The 16,576-nt window shown below is 41.3% G+C and overlaps 1 protein-coding gene across 5 annotated transcripts in view; it reads right to left on the reverse strand.

Moving 5' to 3' along the window:
- PCNX1 (pecanex 1) overlaps window positions 1-16,576 on the reverse strand; it is a 193,755-nt gene that overhangs the window by 147,937 nt on the left and 29,242 nt on the right. For all 5 annotated transcript variants that reach the window (XM_062181387.1, XM_062181386.1, XM_062181383.1 and 2 more), the window contains exon 2: window positions 3,521-3,729. In XM_062181387.1, the coding sequence (XP_062037371.1) occupies window positions 3,521-3,729 (209 nt within the window). The remainder of the gene's footprint in view (window positions 1-3,520; window positions 3,730-16,576) is intronic.

The following is a 16,576-nucleotide window of genomic DNA, read 5'->3' on the forward strand; positions in this document are numbered from 1 at the left end:
ACTTCCCATTTTAAAGGTTAAGTTTCTCCAATTTAATACAAATACTATCAAAACCCTAACAGAATTGTTTTTGGAAGATGAGCACACAGAGGGACGTCTCACAGAAAAGTAAGTGAAGGGGCCAGTGCTATGGCATAGTAGGTTAAGCCCTCGCCTGCAGCACCAGCATCCCCTATGGGCACTGGTTCAAGTCCTGGCTGCTCCACTTGTGATGCAGCTCCCTACTAATGGCCTGAGAAAGCAGTGGGAAGACGGTCCAAGTGCTTGGGCCCCTGCACTCATGTGGGATACCCAAAGAAGTGCCTAGCTCCTGGCTTCAGATAGGTCCAGCTCTGCCGTTGCAGCCACTACTCGGGGAGTGAACCAGCAGATGGAAGACCTCTCTTTGTATGTGACTCTGCCTCTCAAATACATTAAAAAAAAAAAAAAAAGTATATGCATGAGAACAATCAAAATAATACTGAAAAACGAAAAATGGAAAAGGGATTTCCAAAGCCAAACATCAAGCTACTATGGGAGACTCAGATGGGGTTACTCTCTCCCAGCCTGGTATTTTGCAGCCATTTGAAGACTGAACTAATAGATGAAAGATCACTCTACCTCTGCCTTTCCCTTTCTCTCTCTCTCTCTCTCACTGTGCCTTTCAAATAAATAAAATAAATCTTAAAAAAAAAAGTAAGTAAGTACGATGTGAAGAACAAAACAGACAGGAGGAACAATGGGACAGAAAACAAAGACCAGACACTGACATCAGTACAGTCGGCCCTCCATATCCACAGGTTCTGTTTCCCCAGATTCAACCAACTGCCAATGAAAATATTTTATTCCTTAAACAACCTAGTATAACAACTCTATTCACACAGCACTTACACTCCATTAGGTAATACAATACAGGAGGATGAGCACAGGTTATATGCAAGTATTACTCGATTTTATGAGAGACTAGACCATCTGTGGATTTTGGTATCCACAGGGAATCCTGGAACCAATCCCCCTCAGACAGCAAAAGACAACTGTATGCATATGTATGTTACATGAAAAATAAAGCATCTAAATTACTGGACAAAAATGCATTATTTAATAAATGGCGTTATGACATATATCTAAACAAAGAATATTCTCAAGTTGACAATTTAAGAGAAAAATATGATAAAATAGTGAAAGTACATATAAGAGAATATATATATGATTTGAGGATAGGGAAAAACTTCTTATCAAGGTCAGAAAAACAGACACAGAAAAGGCCACATAAAAATAAACTGTGGTATATAAATAGATATATAAAATGCTATAAACTGAGGAAAAGCACTTGACACAGAGGATAATAACCTTCATAAATATCTTCTCCAAAGCAATAGCAAAAAAAATTAACCCACAGAAAAATACTGATTTTAGTCACAAAACAAGTATAAATGAAAGAACACAAGAAAAATGCTTCCATTTCATTAGTAATCCATAAATGGAAAAATTCAACTATGAGATATGGATCAGTTTTGTCAAATTACTCAGTGTTGCCAGAAGTGCAATTAAAGAGGCCTTCAGATAGCTAAACACAGTAGTCAAAAGGTAAAATCAAACAGGCATTTGGCTCAGCAGTTCAGGCACTGCTTGAAATGCCCATATCAAATGTCAGATCGCCTGGGTTTGGTCTCTGCTCTGCTTCCAATTTCAGCTTCCTATTAACGTGCAGTGTGGGAGTCAGCAGGTAATAGCTCAAGTACTTGGATCCCTGCAACCTATGTGCAAGTTCATGGATCCCTGCAACCTATGTGAGAGGCCTGAATTGAGCTACCCGGCTCCTGGTTTCAGTCTGGTATAGCTGTAGCTGTTGCAGGAATTTGGGGAGTGAACCAAGAACGGGAGATGTCTCTTTCTCTGTCTCTCTCTGTCTTCCCAATGAGTAAAGACAAATAATTTTTAAGTGTCTCAGCGATCTTTCTAATATTTAACCTGAAATTTGAAAATAACTAAAATAACCAAAAATAGGATAGTTAATTCATGATAAATACACAAAATGGAATATTGTGGTTAATAAAAAAATAACACAGAAAAAGTGATTTTACTACTTCAAATATTTGCTGAGTATCTTCCAACACCAATGCTTAGTTAGGACCTGGGAATATAATAATTCATAAGAAAAACAAGGGCCCATGGGACTGGCGCTGTGGTATAGTGGGTAAAGCCACCATCTGCTGTGCCAGCATCCTATATGGGTGCCGGTTAGAGTCCCAGCTGCTCCACTTCCAATCCAGCCCTCTGCTATGGCCTGGGACAACAGTAGAAGATGGCCCAAGTCCTTGGGCCCCTATACTTGCATGGAAGACCCAGAGGAGGCTCCTGGCTTCGCTCAGCGCAGCTCCAGCTGTTGCAGCCAATTGGGGAGTGAACCAGCGGATGGAAGACACCTCTCTCTCTAACTCTCCTTCTCTCTCTGTGTAACTCTGACTTTCAAATAAATAAATAAAAATCTTAAAAAAAAAAAAAAAAGAAAAACAAGGCCCCAGCCCTCAAAAAGTTTATAAATGCAATAAATGATCAAGTAAGATAATTCCATATAGAGATTAGTGCAATGAACAACACTGTAACCTAGGTAAAATATCTGTTAAACAAATAGGGTAATCATGCTAAAAATAAAGAAAAATGTAACTGAAAAGGGATAAAGAAGGCTTTCAAAGCACTGAAACCTATTTTATTATTTAATGCCCTGATCCCTGAACTATTTTATATTATTCTGAGTGGGAACATGGCATTCTGGTATCTTTCTCACCTTGGTTTCCACACTTGTAAGTCAAGAGTAACAACAGCATCTATCTCATAGAACTGTTCTAAGGTCTGAATTGAGTTTAAGTGTTTACCCAGGAAACACTTTAAGATTTACAGTAGTACTACCTAATTATTTCTCTAGGGTAATAGTAAAATTGACTATGAATAAAGCAAATGCCTCTCCAAAAAAGAAGGTGAGTTGAGCCAGGGCAATGTGATACCATGTGATTGAGCAACAGAAGGATACTTCAGCTTGGGCAGGAAGAGGAAGCCTCTAGGAGGAGGTAAGATCTACCCATGTGAACCTGAATAAGTCATTTTTGTGAAGACATAGTAAGGAATAGGTAAGTTTCTGAGTAAAAAATATAAGCCTGAAAGATAATCATGAAAGATTAAAACCACAGATTACAAATGTCAAGTAAAATATCATAATTTGCTTAAGATTAATCTACATTTTCTATATATGTGTACATTTTTTAAATGCTGAGATTTGTCAGTCGTAATTATTTCCTTAGACTATTTTTCTTTGGTTTTGGTCTTTGATAAAACTATCACACCACAGCATATTGTCTAATTTGCTCAGTAATGAGGCCAAGAATATTGATTTAATCCCCCAAACATACCAATCAGCTTTGTCTTGTTTTAACACTACAATCTGTACTTGTAATATCTTCTAAAGAGAACAACACAATAAACATATCACTATACAAATACCATTATCTACAGCATACAAACTGAGTGGCACAGGCTGCCTTACCTGGGTCCATTGCTGTCTTTTCTCCTGGTTGAACAGTTGCCTTGTTCAGCTTTGGCTCGCTGATCTGTGAACTCATTTGCACTCCTGTCTACAATTTCTCCAGCATCAAGTGCTCTGTGTAGTCGATAGTTGACCATCTTCAGAACAATGAAAACAGCAGCTATCACAGGACAATAAACTGCTACTATGATCATGGAAGAAGGAAGGGCCTTTAGGAAAAACAAAATAAAAATATACAATTTTTAATATTCTAAATTCTATTCAATTACAGAAATGTTTTTAAAATTATAAACATGTGTTCATATACAAAGTAACAACTATATTACTAGTGCTAAGTTGCGAAGTTTAAGACTGGGGGTTGGCATTGTAAGCCACTGCCTGCAATGTCAGAGTCCCATAAAAGCACTGGTTCAAGTCCCAGCTGCTCCATTTCTGATCCAGCTCCCTGCTAATGCATCTGGGAAAGCAGTGGAGGACGACCCAAGTGCTTGGGCCCCTGCACCCATGTGGGAGACCCGGATGATGCGTGTGGCTCCTGCTTCGGCCTGGCCCAGTCCCAGCCACTGTGGCCATTTGGGGAGTGAATCAGCAGATAGAAGATCTCTCTCTCTGTAACTCTGCCTTTCAAATACATGAAATAAATCTCTTAAAAAAATGTTTAAGCCTGAACTGTTCAATACAAAAGCCCCAATCATATGTGAATACTCAGCCCTTGAAATGTGGTTAGCTTGAAATGTGCACTGAGAATTAAAAAAAACACTGGATTTCAAAGAAGAAGCATAAAAAAGTAAAACATCTTCATTTTATGTGGATTATACGTTGAGACAATATTTAAACTACACCGAGTTAACACAAAACATCACTGAAAGCAATTTCACCTGGCTCTTTTTACTTAATGTGGGTACTAAATTGTTTTTTAATTACCTGTGTGACCTGTGTTACATTTCTGCTGGACAGCACTGGCTTACAGTCCATGCCAAAAAGCTTATAATATAACTGGCAAGCTAAAATATCACATTACACTCTATCTGAATAAATTAAGTTCATGAACCAACTAGAATCTCTATTTATGTGCTCTTTTAAGAATAAAACATTTTAAGAATAAAATAAAAAATAAATAAAATAAAACAAATAAGATAAATAAAATAAACATATTAAGAATAAAAACATGTGCTCTTTTAAGAATAAAACATTCTCAGGGCTGACACTTTGGCTCAGTGGGTTAAAGCCCTGGCCTGAAGCGCCAGCATCCCATATTGGTGCCAGTTCGAGTCCCGGCTGCTCCTCTTCCGAACAGCTCTCGCTATGGCCTAGGAAAGCAGTTGAAGATGGTAAGTCCTTGGGCCCCTGCACCCGTGTGAGACCTGGAAGAACCTACTGGCTCCTGAGTTTGGATCAGCTCAGCTCCAGCTGTTGCGGCCCTCTGGGGAGTGAACCAGCGGATGGAAGATTTCTCTGTCTCTACCTCTCTGTGTAACTCTTTCAAATAAATAAAATAAATCTTAAAAAAAAAAAAAAGAATAAAACATTCTTTTGAGTTCCAGAAAATTAGAAGTTTACAACTGTCATGAGAATGACCTTAGAACAAAACCAGGTAAGGTACAGGAAATATACAAAATCCAAGTAGCTCTTATTTTAAATACTTAAGCATTTTAAAACTGTAGCCTGCAAAATAAAAGAATAAAGCAAAACAGAACAGAATCAAGCAATACATTGATTAATTGAAATAAGTCAGTCAAGCCTTCTGGGGGTAAGTCTGCAGACCCATCACACTTCAGGATTAAGTGATATAGAACTGAATCCATGGGTGGCAGGCCTAGAGACCATTCTACTTGTGAGGAGTCACTGGGGGCAGGGAGGGTGAAACTTTTCCCTGCTTTCCTGAGAAAAATCACCCTGGACATTTACACATTTTCATAAATTTCCACATCAGCCATCTGAGAATGTGACCTCAAATTTCTTGGAAAGAAATTGCTTGATAGCGAAACTGTAAAGGTTCAGATGAAAAAAAAGACAGAAAAGGTTCCGGCCGGCGCCATGGCTCACTAGGCTAATGCTCCACCTGCGGCGCCAGCACACCAGGTTCTAGTACTGGTCGGGGCACCAGAATCTGTCCCGGTTGCCCCTCTTCCAGGCCAGCTCTCTACTATGGCCCCGGAGTGCAGTGGAGGATAGCCCAAGTGTTTGGGCTCTGCACCCCATGGGAGACCAGGATAAGCACCTGGCTCCTGGCTTCGGATCAGCACGGTGCACCAGCCACAGCACGCTGGCTGCGGCGGCCATTGGAGGGTGAACCAACGGCAAAGGAAGACCTTTCTGTCTGTCTCTTTCTCTCACTGTCCACTCTGCCTGTCAAAAAAAGAAAGAAAGAAAGGTTCGGATGAAACAGGTTTAGAGTACAGATATGACAGCCCTCCCTTCAAAAAAAAAAAAAACTCATTTAGGAGGGACACAGTTGAAACAGGGCAAGTAAAAAATAATAAATCAAGTCCAGAGATCAGCACTTTTCTGTTGAATATGAGCATAAAAGGTATAAGTTTTGTTTTTGTTTTTTTTTTGCTTCGTTTTTTAAATTCATGTGAGAAGCAAAGAGAGAATATGTGTATCAGAATAAGATGGAGATCTCCTATCTTATGGTTCATTCCCCAAATGCCCAAAATAGGCAAAGGACCAAAGCCAGGAGCTGGAAATTCAATCTGGGTCTTCCAAAATGGGTGACAGGAACCCAATCACTTGAGCAATCACCACCAACTCCCCAAGCAGCAAGCTGGAATTGAGTCCAAGCCAGAATCAAACCCAGGCATTCCAATATGGGAAATGAGTGCCTAACCCATGTCAAAGGCACAACTCCATTTTGGTATTTTTAAACACTTAGATTAAGAAGTCCTTGCACATTAGGGTGTCTAAAATTTTAAATTTGTGATTCTGATTTTAAAATGTTACCAAATCATTGGTTTAGGCTTATAATTTTAAGTGAAATAATATATTTAGAATTTAACAAAAAAAAATCAGTTTTAGAAGGATTATTTAGAAACATTTGTTAGGTGAAATAATATTTTAAAATGAATTCTAAATGTATAAATGCAACTTGAAGGGATCTGGGGCAGACACTTAGCCTAGCAGTTAGGATGTCCAACTCTCATATCAGAAGGTCTGGGTTTGATAATTGGCTCTGACTCCTGATTCTCGCTTCCTGTTAATGAAGGCCCTAGAAGATAACAATGATGACAAATCACTATGTTTCTGCTACCATCAGAGAATCTGGATTGAGTTCCCAGCTCCTGGCTTTGGCTTAGCCAGCCCAGGGCCAGCAAGCAAAGCAGCACATGGGAGTGTATCTCTGTGTATGCTTCTCAAATAAATAAATTTTTTGAAAATTTCCTTTCAGCCAGCGCTGCGGCTCAATGGGCTAATCCTCCGCCTGCAGCCGGATTCTGTCCCGGTTGCTCCTCTTCCAGTCCAGCTCTCTGCTGTAGCCCGCGAGTGCAGTGGAGGATGGCCCAAGTGCTTGGGCCCTGCACCCGCATGGGAGACCAGGAGGAAGCACCTGGCTCCTGGCTTCGGATCAGTGCAGTGCGATGGCCGCAGCAGCCATTGCGGGGTGAACCAACAGAAAAGGAAGACCTTTCTCTCTCTCTCTTTCTCTCTCTCTCTGTGTCCAACTCTGCCTGTCAAAAAAATAAAAAAAGAAAGAAAAAGAAGAAAATTTCCTTTCAATTACAAATTATAAGAATCTTAAGTTACAAAAAATAAATCTCTTAAAAATGGCATAGCTGATGATGCCGGCATCCCATATGGACAGCAGTTCATGTTCTGGCTGCTCCACTTCCCATCTAGCTCCCTGCGAATGGCCGGAGAAAAGCAGCAGAAGATGGCCCAAATGTCTGAGCCCCTGCCACCCATGTGGGAGACTAAGATGAAGCTCCTGTTTCCTAGCTCCTGGCTCTGGCCTAGCCCAGTCCTGAATGTCACAGCCATCCGGGAAGTGAACCAGCAAATGGAAGATCTCTCTCTCTCTTTTTCTCTCTCTCTCTCTCTCTCTCTCTCTGTAACTCTAGCTTCCAAATAAATGAAAATTTAAATGTTTTGGAAAGAGCTGAGTTCAAAGCTCTTAGATGTTTAATGAGTAATCAATCTAATAATCATTACAAAAACTAAAGTGCCATAAACAACCTTTTCTGGACACCCTCAAACACACACACTTGAATTGTTTGACACATACAATCATACACATCACTTACAGAATTTACCAAAAATCCTGTGTGATGCTGGTTTCCATGTGAAATGTTCACATAAGAACTATAGTACTTGGGTCTGGCACTGTGGCGCAGTGGGGTAAAGCCCCGGCTTGTAGCACCAGCATCCCATATGAACATTGGTTTGAGTCCCAGCTGCTCCACTTCCAATCCAGCTCCCTGTGAATGTGCCTGGGAAAGCCGTGGAGGATGGCCCAAGTGCTTGGGCCCCTGCACCCATGTGGGAGACTCAAAAGAAGCTCCTGGCTTCCGACTGATTCAGCTCCAGTCCTTGCAGCCACTTGGGGAGTAAGCTAGTGGATGGAAGACTTTTCTTTCTCTCTCTCTCTCTCTCCTCTCTCTCTCTTTGCTCTGCCTTCTCTGTAACGCTGCCTTTCAGATAAATAAATCTTCTATTTATCTTTCAGATAAATAAATCTTTAAAAAAAACTTTTTTTGGGGGGGCGGGAGAAGGATTTATTTTATTTGTTTGAAAGACAACATTAGAGAGAGAGGTAAAGATAGAGAGGTCTTCCATCTGCTGGTTCTCTCCCCAGATGGCGGCAACGGCCAGAGCTGATCCAAAGCCAGGAGCCAGGAGCTTCTTCCAGGTCTCCTACATGGGTGCCAGGGCCCAAGCACTTGATCCATCTTCCACTGCTTTCCGAGGAACATTAGCAGGCAGATGATCAGAAGTGGAACAGCCAGAACTTGAAACAGTACCCATATGGGTACCCATATGGGATGCCAATGATGCCGGCTGGGGCTTTAACCTGCTGCACCAGGAGGTGGCTCCAGAACTATAATTCTTAGAGACCACTGAGTTCAACAAGTTCATTTTCAGACAAGAATTGAAACCTATTTAATTTGAATGACATGACCAAGATCACCTATCTTTTTTTTTTAACTTTTATTTAATAAATATAAATTTCCAAAGTACAGCTTATGGATTACAGTGGCTTTTTCTCCCGCCATAACTTACCTCCCACCTGTAACCCTCCCATCTCCCGCTCCCTCTCCCTTTCCATTCACATAAAGATTCATTTTCAATTATCTTTTTTTTTAAACTTTTATTTAGTAGATATAAATTTCCAAAGTACAGTTTATGGATTACAATGGCTTCCCCCCCCCCCATAACTTCCCACCCACCCACAACCCTCCCATCTCCCACTCCCTCTCCCATTCCATTCACATCAAGATTCATTTTGGATTATCTTTATATACAGAAGATCAATTTAGTATATATCAAGTAAAGATTTCATCAGTTTGCCCACACACAGAACACAAATTGCCAAATACTGTTTGAGCACTAGTCATATCATTAATTCACATTGAACTACACATTAAGGACAGAGATCCTACATGGGGAGTAAGTGCACAGTGACTCCTGTTGTTGAGTTAACAAACTGACACTCTTGTTTAAGGCGTCAGCAATCTCCCCAGGCTCTAGTCATGAGTTGCCAAGGCCATGGAAGCCCCCTGAGCTCGCTGACTTTGATCTTATTTCGACAAGGCCATAGTCAAAGTAGAAGTTCTCTCCTCCCTTGCACCCACACAGAAACACAAAGTGTAAAGTACTGTTTGAGTACTAGTTATAGCATTAATTCACATTGTACAACACATTAAGGACAGAGATCCCACTTGAGGAGTAAGTGTACAGTGACTTCTGTTGTTGACTTAAAAAATTGACACTCTTGTTTATGGCATCAGTAATCACCCTAGGCTCTTGTCATGAGTTGCCAAGGCTATGGAAGCATTTTGAGTTCGCCGACTCCGACAAGATCACCTATCTTAATAAAACACCTGAACAATATTAAGCAAGGTTTCTTATTCCTACTACAATTTGCATTTTACTGTATGCCACACTACAATTCCATTTTCAAATATAAAATGTTAATGAAAAATGATACACGGGCCGGCAACATGGCTCACTTGGTTAACCCTCCACCTGCGGCGCCGGCATCCCATATGGGCGCTAAGTTCTAGTCCCGGTTGCTCCTCTTCCAGTGCAGCTCTCTGCTATGGCCCGGGAGGGCAGTGGAGGATGGCCCAAGTGTTTGGGCCCCTGCACCCCCATGGGAGACCAGGAAGAAGCACCTGGCTCCTGGCTTTGAACCGGTGCAGCGATGACTGTGGCGGACATTTGGGGGGTGAACCAACGGAAGGAAGACCTTTCTCTCTGTCTCTCTCACTGTCTATAACTCTACCTGTCAAATAAATTTAAAAAAGAAAAAGAAAAATGATACACAGTTCCATCATAATTCACCAAAGTTCATTAAGTTAAAATGATGATTACATTAATTAAATGAAAAGAGAGGATGACAACCTCACCATTATCATTTAGAGTGTTACATAAATTAAAGACTATGTTCCTGCAGTACTTTCAATGGTCTATAGTTATTTAACTCTATAAAAAACATCAAAGATTAGGAATACTAAAAACACATCTAAATAAACTGTGTCCCCCTAATATTATACTGCTAAAAACTGTGGATGACCGAGTGTCAAGAAACACACTGAAATGTGCAGGATTTATATTTTAAGTACACAGAACATAGAAAAAACTGAAAACAAAATGTGATCACTACATCCTGAAACCAATGTCAGATGAGTAAACCTTTTATTTTCTACCCAAATCACAAAAGTCACCCATTTATTTTACACTACATGGTTTAAATGCGTAAGCCTGATCAGTGATTACAGTATGGATTCTAGGGGACAGAGGACAGCTGTGCAGTATAGTTTCACTTTTCCCAAAGCAGGTAAGAGTGCACAGACACACAGGGCTGACTGATGAGTCTGCTTAAATGTTTCTCTGCTCCATTGGGCTCTTAGCTGCCTCCAGTGCAGCTGACAATATAAGCATCAGATCATAACAGACCATAAGTCCCCCACTGTAATTATGATCCACCAACATTATAAGAAAATTTTAAATGGGGTCTGCTTCTACAGAATTTCAGAGGTCCCCTAAAAACAAACACCAAGAAGCTGGAAACTACTTAGACCATCTATTCTTCAGTTTTATTGATTATATCCCAAATGGGCAAAACATGTGACATTTACTATTTACTTTTATATTTTATTTAATTCGGATATATCAACATATCAAAGAGTTTCAGAGATATTCAGAGTTCTAATTAGCAACAAGCAGCACCTTAGGGGAAACAAGTTTTTCTTTGAGGAAAAATAATTTTTAAAAAATAACTGCTTTCGGCCGGCGCCGTGGCTCAACAGGTTAATCCTCCGCCTTGCGGCGCCGGCACACCGGGTTCTAGTCCCGGTCGGGGCACCGATCCTGTCCCGGTTGCCCCTCTTCCAGGCCAGCTCTCTGCTGTGGCCAGGGAGTGCAGTGGAGGATAGCCCAAGTGTTTGGGCTCTGCACCCCATGGGAGACCAGGAGAAGCACCTGGCTCCTGCCATCGGAACAGCGCGGTGCGCCGGCCGCAGCACGCTACCGCGGCGGCCATTGGAGGGTGAACCAACGGCAAAAGGAAGACCTTTCTCTCTGTCTCTCTCTCTCTCACTGTCCACTCTGCCTGTCAAAAATTAAAAAAAAAAAAAAAAAAAAAAAAAAAAAAAAACTGCTTTCTTAATGTAAAACTGTAATTCTGCATCCTAGTCAACCACCTATCTAAACTGAAACTTATATTTTGAAATTTCCAACAATTACTGACTTGTTTGTTTGTTTGTTTGTTTGACAGGCAGAGTTAGAGAGAGAGGGAGAGACAGAGAGAAAGGTCTTCCTTCCGTTGGTTCACCCCCGGAAATGGCCACTACGGCCAGCGCGCTGCGCTGATCCGAAGGCAGGAGCCAGATGTTTCCTCCTGGTCTCCCATGCGGGTGCAGGGCCCAAGCATTTGGCCATCCTCCACTGCACTCCTGGGCCACAGCAGAGAGCTGGACTGGAAGAGGAGCAACCGGGACAGAATCCAGGGTGCCAGTGCCACAGGCGGAGGATTAGCCAAGTGAGCCACAATGATGGCCACAATTACTGAATTGTATTAATTATGTTCTATAACAAGCAATACTTTAAAAAGTACTAGTATTACAAAGGGACGCTTCATCTTCTTAAGTTATAATACCTGTCTTTTATTGTGGATGTTATCTTAAATTAATGTTGATGCAATCATGCACATTAACAGTCCCTTGGTAACAAGAGCTGATCTGTTTTATCATCATGTGAAAGTCTGTTTGGAGCAAAATGCTTACATAAAAAGGCTGGCTTCACTTCTTTCCTAGGGTAGCACAAACAGTAGACAGCAAAGATCCGTGTCGGCAGAGCAGGTGATGTGATACAGTGGAGAAACAAGGCCCTCATTAAACTGTCAAGGTCACAGCACTGGAAGCGTGAGATCAAGGCCTGCAGAGTCATCACAGGCTCCTGCAGCTTTCCTTACACATCTTAAAACACCTGTATTTGTATTAGTGGTACATCTTACAAACCTAAAGATTATAAAATTTAAAAGGCTGAACTGAAGCAGACACACTGCATATATACTGTGATTAACTGACTTAAATTTTTTGAGATTCAGCTATTGTGTAATCAATACTATGATTTTCAAACCAGTTCAGCCAGAAATCAGTAGTCTATAACTTAAAGGTTAACAGAATGGCAAATATCACTCACTCACAACTGAGGTCAAGGCTGTGCCCCACCCCCCAATATTTTTAAACCAAGCTCTTCAAATACGATCATTAATGCAAGATATTTTGAATATTTGCTGTTATGGGAACTATGTGTGTTCTTCTCATTTTATTTGAAAGGCAGAGGGGGAGGGAGAGAGAGACTCTCCCACCTGCTAGCTCACTCCCCAAATGCCACCAACAACCAAGGCTGGACCAGGCCAAAGCCTACAGTCCAGAACTCAATCTGGATCTCCCACTTAGATGGCAGGGATCCAAGTACTTGAGCCATCACCTGCTGCCTCCCTGGGTGCACAGAAACAAGAAGCTGGAATCAGATTGGGAGACAAGACTCAAACTCAGGCACTAAGACATGGAGTCTTAGTCTTAGTCTTAGTCCCAAGCAGTGACTTAACCTCTTGTGAAGCCATCAACCCCTGAACTATACAATTTAAGGTTCACATTTTAATTTCTTTTTTTTTTTTTAATTTTTATTTTTTGACAGGCAGAGTGGATAGTGAGAGAGAGAGAGAGACAGAGAGAGAAAGGTCTTCCTTTTTGCCGTTGGTTCACCCTCCAACGGCCACTGTGGCTGGCGTTTCGTGCTGATCCGAAGCCAGGAGCCAGGTGCTTCTCCTGGTCTCCCATGCAGGTGCAGGGCCCAAGAACTTGGGCCATCCTCCACTGCCTTCCCGGGCCATAGCAGAGAGCTGGCCTGGAAGAGGGGCAACCGGGACAGAATCCGGCGCCCCGACCCGGACTAGAACCTGGTGTGCCGGCGCCGCAAGGCGGAGGATTAGCCTGTTAAGCCACGGCGCCAGCCACACATTTTAATTTCTTAATCTGACAAATGTATTAAAAACTTTAAAGAGAAAAACTTTAATGAAATGTTTAAAATTTAAAAGAATGTGTTTATGCCCTTAGGAGTCAAACGATTCCTTAAGTATGACTCTCACAGTCCACACTATAAAATGGACTAATGAAATTAGATTAAGAACTCCTGGGGCAGGCATTTGCTTGCAGCAGTCACACTCTCATATGCGATGCCTGCATCCTACATTGGAGTGCCTGGTTTCAGTCCCAGCTACTCAGCTTCCTTCTAACAGACAGTAGGTGACTGCTTAAGTACTTGAGTCACTGCCACCCATGTGGGAGGCCAGAGTGAAGTTACGGGCTCCTGACTTCTGCCTGGCCCAACGCTGGCTGTTACAGGCATTTGGAGAGTTAACAGCAAATGGAAGATCTCTCTCTCTCTCTTTCAAAGCAAAATGAAAATAAATTTTATTTTTTAAAAAAATTAAGAACTTTGGTCACTAAGAAACACTGCAAATTAAGGGACAAGTTATAAACTAGAGGACGCATTAAAACTTGTATTATTGTAAACATTTATGTGTGTGTGCATATACATTTATGTGAGTCAGCTGCTGTCACATATCTAAAACTGTAAGATTCACAGAAACAGAAAGTAGAGCAGTGGTTACTCAGGGAGGAAGAAAACAGCAGTTTCAGTTTTGCAAGATGAAAAACTTCTAGAGATCTGCTGCCAACAATGTGAATATACTGACCATCTCTGAATAGTGCAGTAGTTCCCCCTAACCACAGCGATACTTTCTGAGACCCTCAGTGGATGCCTGAGAGCAGAGAATGCCAAACACTATGCAGACAGCTGGTAACTCAAAGGGCTACTGACTATCGGGGGGTAGCATATACAGCTTGGACACAATGGATAAAGGAATCATTGAAGTCCCAGTCAGGACAGAATGGGAAGGCACAAGGCACAAGATTTCATCACACTACTCAGGAAAGTGCAAGATTTAAAACTTATTATCTCTAGAATTTTTCCATTTAATATTTTCATACCACAGTTGGCCACTGAAACTCCAAAAGTAAAACCAGACATAAGGGAGGACTACACCATGTTTTAAAATGATCAAGATGGTAAATTTTATATTAAGCATTTTATACCACACTTTTTTAAATGGCAGATTTCACTTTTTCTTCTCTTCAGTGAAAAAAGAAAATCAAACATTGGGAGACTGAGCTACTTACACTGGGATTTAGTACAAAATTCTGACAGTTTATTTATTTATTTATTTATTTGACAGGCAGAGTGGACAGTGAGAGAGAGAGGGAGGGAGAGAGAGAGAGAGAAAGGTCTTCCTTTTCTGTTGGTTCACCCCGCAATGGCCGCTGCGGCCAGTGCACCACGCTGATCTGAAGCCAGGAGCCAGGTGCTTCTCCTGGTCTCCCATGCAGGTGCAGGGCCCAAGCACTTGGGCCATCCTCCACTGCACTCGCGGGCCACAGCAGAGAGCTGGCCTGGAAGAGGAGCGACCTGGACAGAATCCGGCACCTCGACCAGGACTAGAACCTGGTGTGCCCGGCACCACAGGCGGAGGATTAGCCTATTGAGCGGCGGCACCGGCTGACAGTTTATCTTTAACATACATCATCCAAGAATGGTAAGTTCAAGCTATTTAATATACCACATACATTTCTAATATGACTTTTGAAAACTCTACTTGGAATCACAGAAACAGTCACACTAGAAGTACCCAAATCAAGTAACCATATAATTCATTCCAAAAACTCAAGCAATTAACTCTCCCCTGGGGCTTGCACTCTGCATGGTAGAAACACAATCTCTGATAGGATGCTTATTTCCTTGTATAAAAATCAAAGACACAAGTTCACTGTCTACACTTTGTGTTGGATTCACAGTTTTCCTATTTCCTGCACTGCTGACTCAAGAGCTGGAGGTACACTGTTGCTACAGACTGCTTCCTTTACACACTTGTAGCTGTTCTCCACCCTTTGCAGTCTATGTTTCCAAGGGTTATCAGCAAAATCTAATACTTAATGTCAAATCTAATACTTAGTGTCAATTAACATCTAATAATGTGGTAGCTTCATGTACTGTACACATTTCTAAATGTTTTTGTCTATCAATTCATTTAGCCTTCACTATCACACCGTCATTATTCTCACCTACTTTACAGAAGAACAAACTGAAGCACTAAGAGATAAGTAGCCTGTTCTTTAAAGAGAGAGAGAGAGAGAGAGAGGAAGACAGTAAAGAGCAGTGCACTTGGTGCAGTTAAGACATGTATGGGATTGGGATGCCCACATCCTATATCAGAGTGCCTGGACAGAGTCCTAGCTACTCCACTTCCAACCCAGCTTCCTGCTAATAATGTACACACTAGGAGATGATGCCCAAGGACTTGGGTACCTGCCGCCAATAGAAAACACCCAGATCAAGTCCCTGGCTCCGGTTTCCAGCTGTGCCAGCCCTGGAAGTTGCAGTGATTTGGGGAGTGAAGCAGAAGATGAAGAGCTCCATCTCTCACTCTGCCTTTCAAATAAAATGAAAATAAATAAAAAGCGCTTCCTCATCTACACAAAGTACAAGCCTAAAATCTCCAACACAAGCCAGTGTCATTCAGCCACAAAGGCATATCTACGAGCAAACACAGGCCAGTAACTGTTCTTTCACAACAAATGCCCCCAAAACCAAGGAATATGCAACAGTATCACTGGAAAATAAAATTCTGAAAATAGATTATCTTGCTTACTCTCCAAGCAAAATAATTGTAATTAATTTTTAAATGTAATTTTATAAGTTTTTAGGTAAAAGCAGCTATCTGCTTTTTTACAAGAAGCTGTAATTTTAGATAATAACTATGTTTTTGTTGTCAGCTTTCAGTGAGAAAATTTACCAGTTTACACTAAAAAACAATGGTTTGGAATTATTGTGGAAAATTTCAATTGGTTACACAGAAATCACTGTAAAATAACATTTAAAAAAAAATACACTTCAATGGCCTTAATTTGAGTCTCCTAACAGATAACTGACTAGCAACTAGAAACAGAAGGCCTGTGAGTACAATAAAGGAAAATTTAAGATATACAGCATTTGAAGATTGTGTCTCATTGTCACCCTAGAAAAATAAATTATAAGAGAACCACCGAAAAATAAAAGAAAATTTGAAAATTAAGAAATAAACATTTAAGTCAGTCTTTCAAATTTACAAGGAGATGCTCAGAAGTTAACATTTCTCTACACTACCTCCTTAAATCCTAAGTCTGAGCTATAGAACTCTGGGCCACCCTCAGTACCAACCACACACTGGAGAGCAAAGGAGAACCTGCAGAATTCCGGACACAAGCAGAGGCAGGACATGGAAAGGAGGTATGG

The sequence above is a fragment of the Lepus europaeus genome, chromosome 22 (genome assembly GCF_033115175.1).
Source record: "Lepus europaeus isolate LE1 chromosome 22, mLepTim1.pri, whole genome shotgun sequence".
Lineage (NCBI taxonomy): Eukaryota > Metazoa > Chordata > Mammalia > Lagomorpha > Leporidae > Lepus > Lepus europaeus.